General features: G+C 42.8%; 1 protein-coding gene across 1 annotated transcript; it reads right to left on the reverse strand.

The window, feature by feature from the left end:
• Positions 1 to 382: 382 nt before the first annotated feature.
• six6a (SIX homeobox 6a) lies at positions 383 to 2,464 on the reverse strand (the record flags this gene model as incomplete). Its single annotated transcript, XM_080414604.1, has 2 exons — positions 383 to 548; positions 1,893 to 2,464. The coding sequence occupies 2 exons, from the start codon at positions 2,462 to 2,464 to the stop codon at positions 383 to 385; spliced, it is 738 nt and encodes a 245-aa protein (XP_080270730.1).
• Between the last annotated feature and the right edge of the window lie 940 nt (positions 2,465 to 3,404).

Below are 3,404 nucleotides of genomic sequence, written 5' to 3' on the forward strand. Positions count from 1 at the left end.
TCTTTTTTTCCCAACATGAAATACCCACAGAAAACAGCAGGTTAGGCGATCAAAATGTCTTCTTTTTTCTTTCATTTTTTTAAGTTTTCTTCTTGAGGCAGATGGAATCGTGAACATGAATATTTTCCGTCGTTATTGGGTTCTGTTATTATCCACGTGTGGCAAAACGAAAACAATATAGAACGTATAGGCTTTTATAAGACGGCATTCTGTCACGGTTTCCTCACGTTTTGGCAGCCATCAAATAAAAGAGTTTCTTTAAATTCAACGCAGGCACTAGGACAGTTTTTTTGTGTTTGTTTGTTCTCATTATTGAATTGTCTGTTGTGATCTTCATCACTTATCTCCCGTTATAATTCATCCTCTTCACTGGAACTGCCATTCAGATGTCACATTCGCTGTCGCTGGAAGTGATGGAGATGGCCGAGGTGGCGGCTTTGCTCGACAAACTGGCCTCGGGGCTGGAAGCGTTTCCGAGACGGTCCACGGTACCGTCCTCATCCGCTAGAGACCGGACCGACCCACCGGACAGGCCCTGCTGTTGTAGCCTAGAGGAAAAATAACATTTCAACAAACAATAAAACATTAATATTATGTAACACAGTGGTTCTAACCTTTTCAGGCCGTGACCCCCCAAAATATTTGAACTGGGGAGGGGGACCCCCCAAAATAATCATATTTGAGTTGAGGCATTACATTTAGTTTGACTAGGTTCCACAGACAAAAAAAAATTAAAATAGCAGATCTACAAGCTCACAACGCATTTTCATAATGTTTGCCTCTTTCTTAGATTATTTGACAATTTGGCCAATGTTTGATATTTTTTTATAGTTTAGTTTGTTGATTACTTTTGATGCAGTAATGGTCTTTTTCTTAGGTTTAGAACCACTGATGTGACACACTGATACTCACACTTTTTATTTTATTTATTTCAAGGACCCCCAGTTTAATTCAATTTATAGACTGCATGAGTTACAGACTATAGTAAGGGTCCATTTGGACCCTGGTGGTCCCCGGACCATGACGTTGAGAAGAACCAACGGGCTAAAGCTTAACTTATCCTCATCATATGACACTATGACCGCTTGCCGACACAAGAACAGACCGTCAGGCTAACAGCGCCGTCATGGAGTAGGCCTATAATGTGCCTGGATGGCAGAGGGTGGCCTGTACATGACCTCATGCCATCACTGTAGGCCAAAGCACATCCTTTCAACAGATTAGTAGCGATGTTAATCTCAGACCATATTATTTGAATAAACAGATATTCTGCTCTTAAAACTGACATAGGCTATATCCAGCCATGTATTATTTTAGTGCCTCGCATTATAAGGAGAATTATTTAATGCCTTGTCGCCTGTCCAATTCTGCACGTTAGCTTGGATGATATAGCCACATAGCCTAAGCCCAATATTATGATGGTAACCGGCTAAATTGATAGCTAACATTTAAAACGATGAAATTATATTATGTATTTTTTTTGGCTACGGTTATATCACAGCCATGTGGTAAAAAAATATAAGGGAATTCACTATAAACATATAATTATATAGAATCACTGTATTTCTGTCTTATAGCTATTTTGGTTACATTATTTAAAAAAACATTATTTTATTTGACAGTGCGAGCAGCATTTGCCATAACATATTGAGGTGCAAATTAGTTTCGATAGAATCGAGACTAATTACATCTGTCTGTTTGAATATAAAGGTATATAATTTCATAACGGACTACAGGCAATATAATCTATTTTATTTTTTGGAACTCATTGCTCGTGAGTCGTGGTTGATTCGTCGATCATGTCACTACAGCTAGGCTATATGAAACGAGGATCGAATCACAAACAGACAGATTTCGTTACACAAACAAACAGGATATTTATTATTTCTTACCTATTTTTCGCAGCTGCCGCTCTGTCTCTTTGTCTGCGATTTTTGAACCAGTTTCCTACTTGTGTGGGTGTGAGTCCAGTAGCCTGTGCAAGCTCTCTCTTTTTGCTCGGATTCGGGTATGGATCCTGCAAATACCATTCTCTTAACAAATGTCGGGTTCTCTCTTTGAAGCAATGGGTCTTTTGCTCTCCATCCCATATCGTTCGGGGAAGAGGGAACTTCTTCCGAACCCTGTACTTGTCCACCGGCCCTAGTGGGCGTCCCCGCAGCTTCTCAGCCTCCTGGTAGTGCGCTTCGAGCCACAGGGCCTGCAGTTTTGTGTGAGACTCTTTGGTGAACTTGTGGTTCTCCAAAATGTGGTAGAGTTCTCGGAAATTCCCGGTGTGGAAGGCCACGATGGCTCTCGCCCTCAGCACCGACTCGTTCTTGTTGAGGACATCGCAGGCTGCCGGGGCGACGGGCAGAGACCAGAGGAAGCGACCGAGACGCTCGATGTCGCCGCTCTCCTCCAGGGTCTCACAAACCCCCGCGACCTGCTGGGGACTGAAATTCAAGATCGGCAACTGAAACATGGATGCTTCGGTCTTTACCCCCGCAGTCTCTCTCTCTCTCTCTCTCGCTCGCTCTCCCGCGTCTCGGATGCCGTCGCTCTCTCTCTATCCCTCCGCTCTCCGTGCGTCGGATCCACACAGAAAGGCAAATCCCAAAGTTAATAGTTCAACCGTTAAAAAAAAAAAAAAAAAAAAAAACACTGAGGAACGATGCCCTCTGGCTGGCTACTGCATCCTCGGCTGGTCAACTCGGTGGGCTCGTTGGGTTGAAAGGTATACGAGAGAATTAGAGCTGGAGCCGAGATATATTTTTGAAGGGGAAAAAGACAGTCAGCCCCTCTGCTCTGTTTCTATTGGACTTGGCAGATTGGCTGCGCGGTTGCCATGGATGCCCGTCAATCACTGTCAACTTTAGTCTACCAATCACACGGAAAGAAGCGCCAGGAGATCTCAGCACCTCCCAGTGATGCTCAACGGCGCTTTTTTAAAACGTAAACATTTTGACCTTTGCTTTATGTCTTCAAACATCGAATTGCCCTCCAAGTTTCACTTCACTCTCTCATTTGTATTGCCAGACAGACAGTGTCAAAGAAAAAACACCCTCTATACAATGTACGGCCAAACAGTTCTGTCTGCCTTTATGGATCCTGAAATTAGCATAATAGTATTCAACACCGTGTCATTTATGGAATCTCAATAATAGCGTTTTAAACTCATTATAAAATAAACAAGTAGCCTGCTGGCAGAGAAAAAAAATCTGACGAAAATATACACAAATAATTTCAGAGATGAAGATATCGTGATCGTCAGTGCATGGTTCTCAAAGTGGGGTCCAGGGACCATCTGGGTTCCAAATGGACCCTTACAGGTCTGTTACTCTGAGAGTTATGGGGGTCCTGGAAATTAAAAGGTTTGATAACCACTGCTATAGGTATATATAAACTGCAAGGGCCTAATAGCC

The sequence above is a fragment of the Gymnoscopelus braueri genome (genome assembly GCF_963280865.1).
Source record: "Gymnoscopelus braueri genome assembly, chromosome: 19".
NCBI lineage: Eukaryota > Metazoa > Chordata > Actinopteri > Myctophiformes > Myctophidae > Gymnoscopelus > Gymnoscopelus braueri.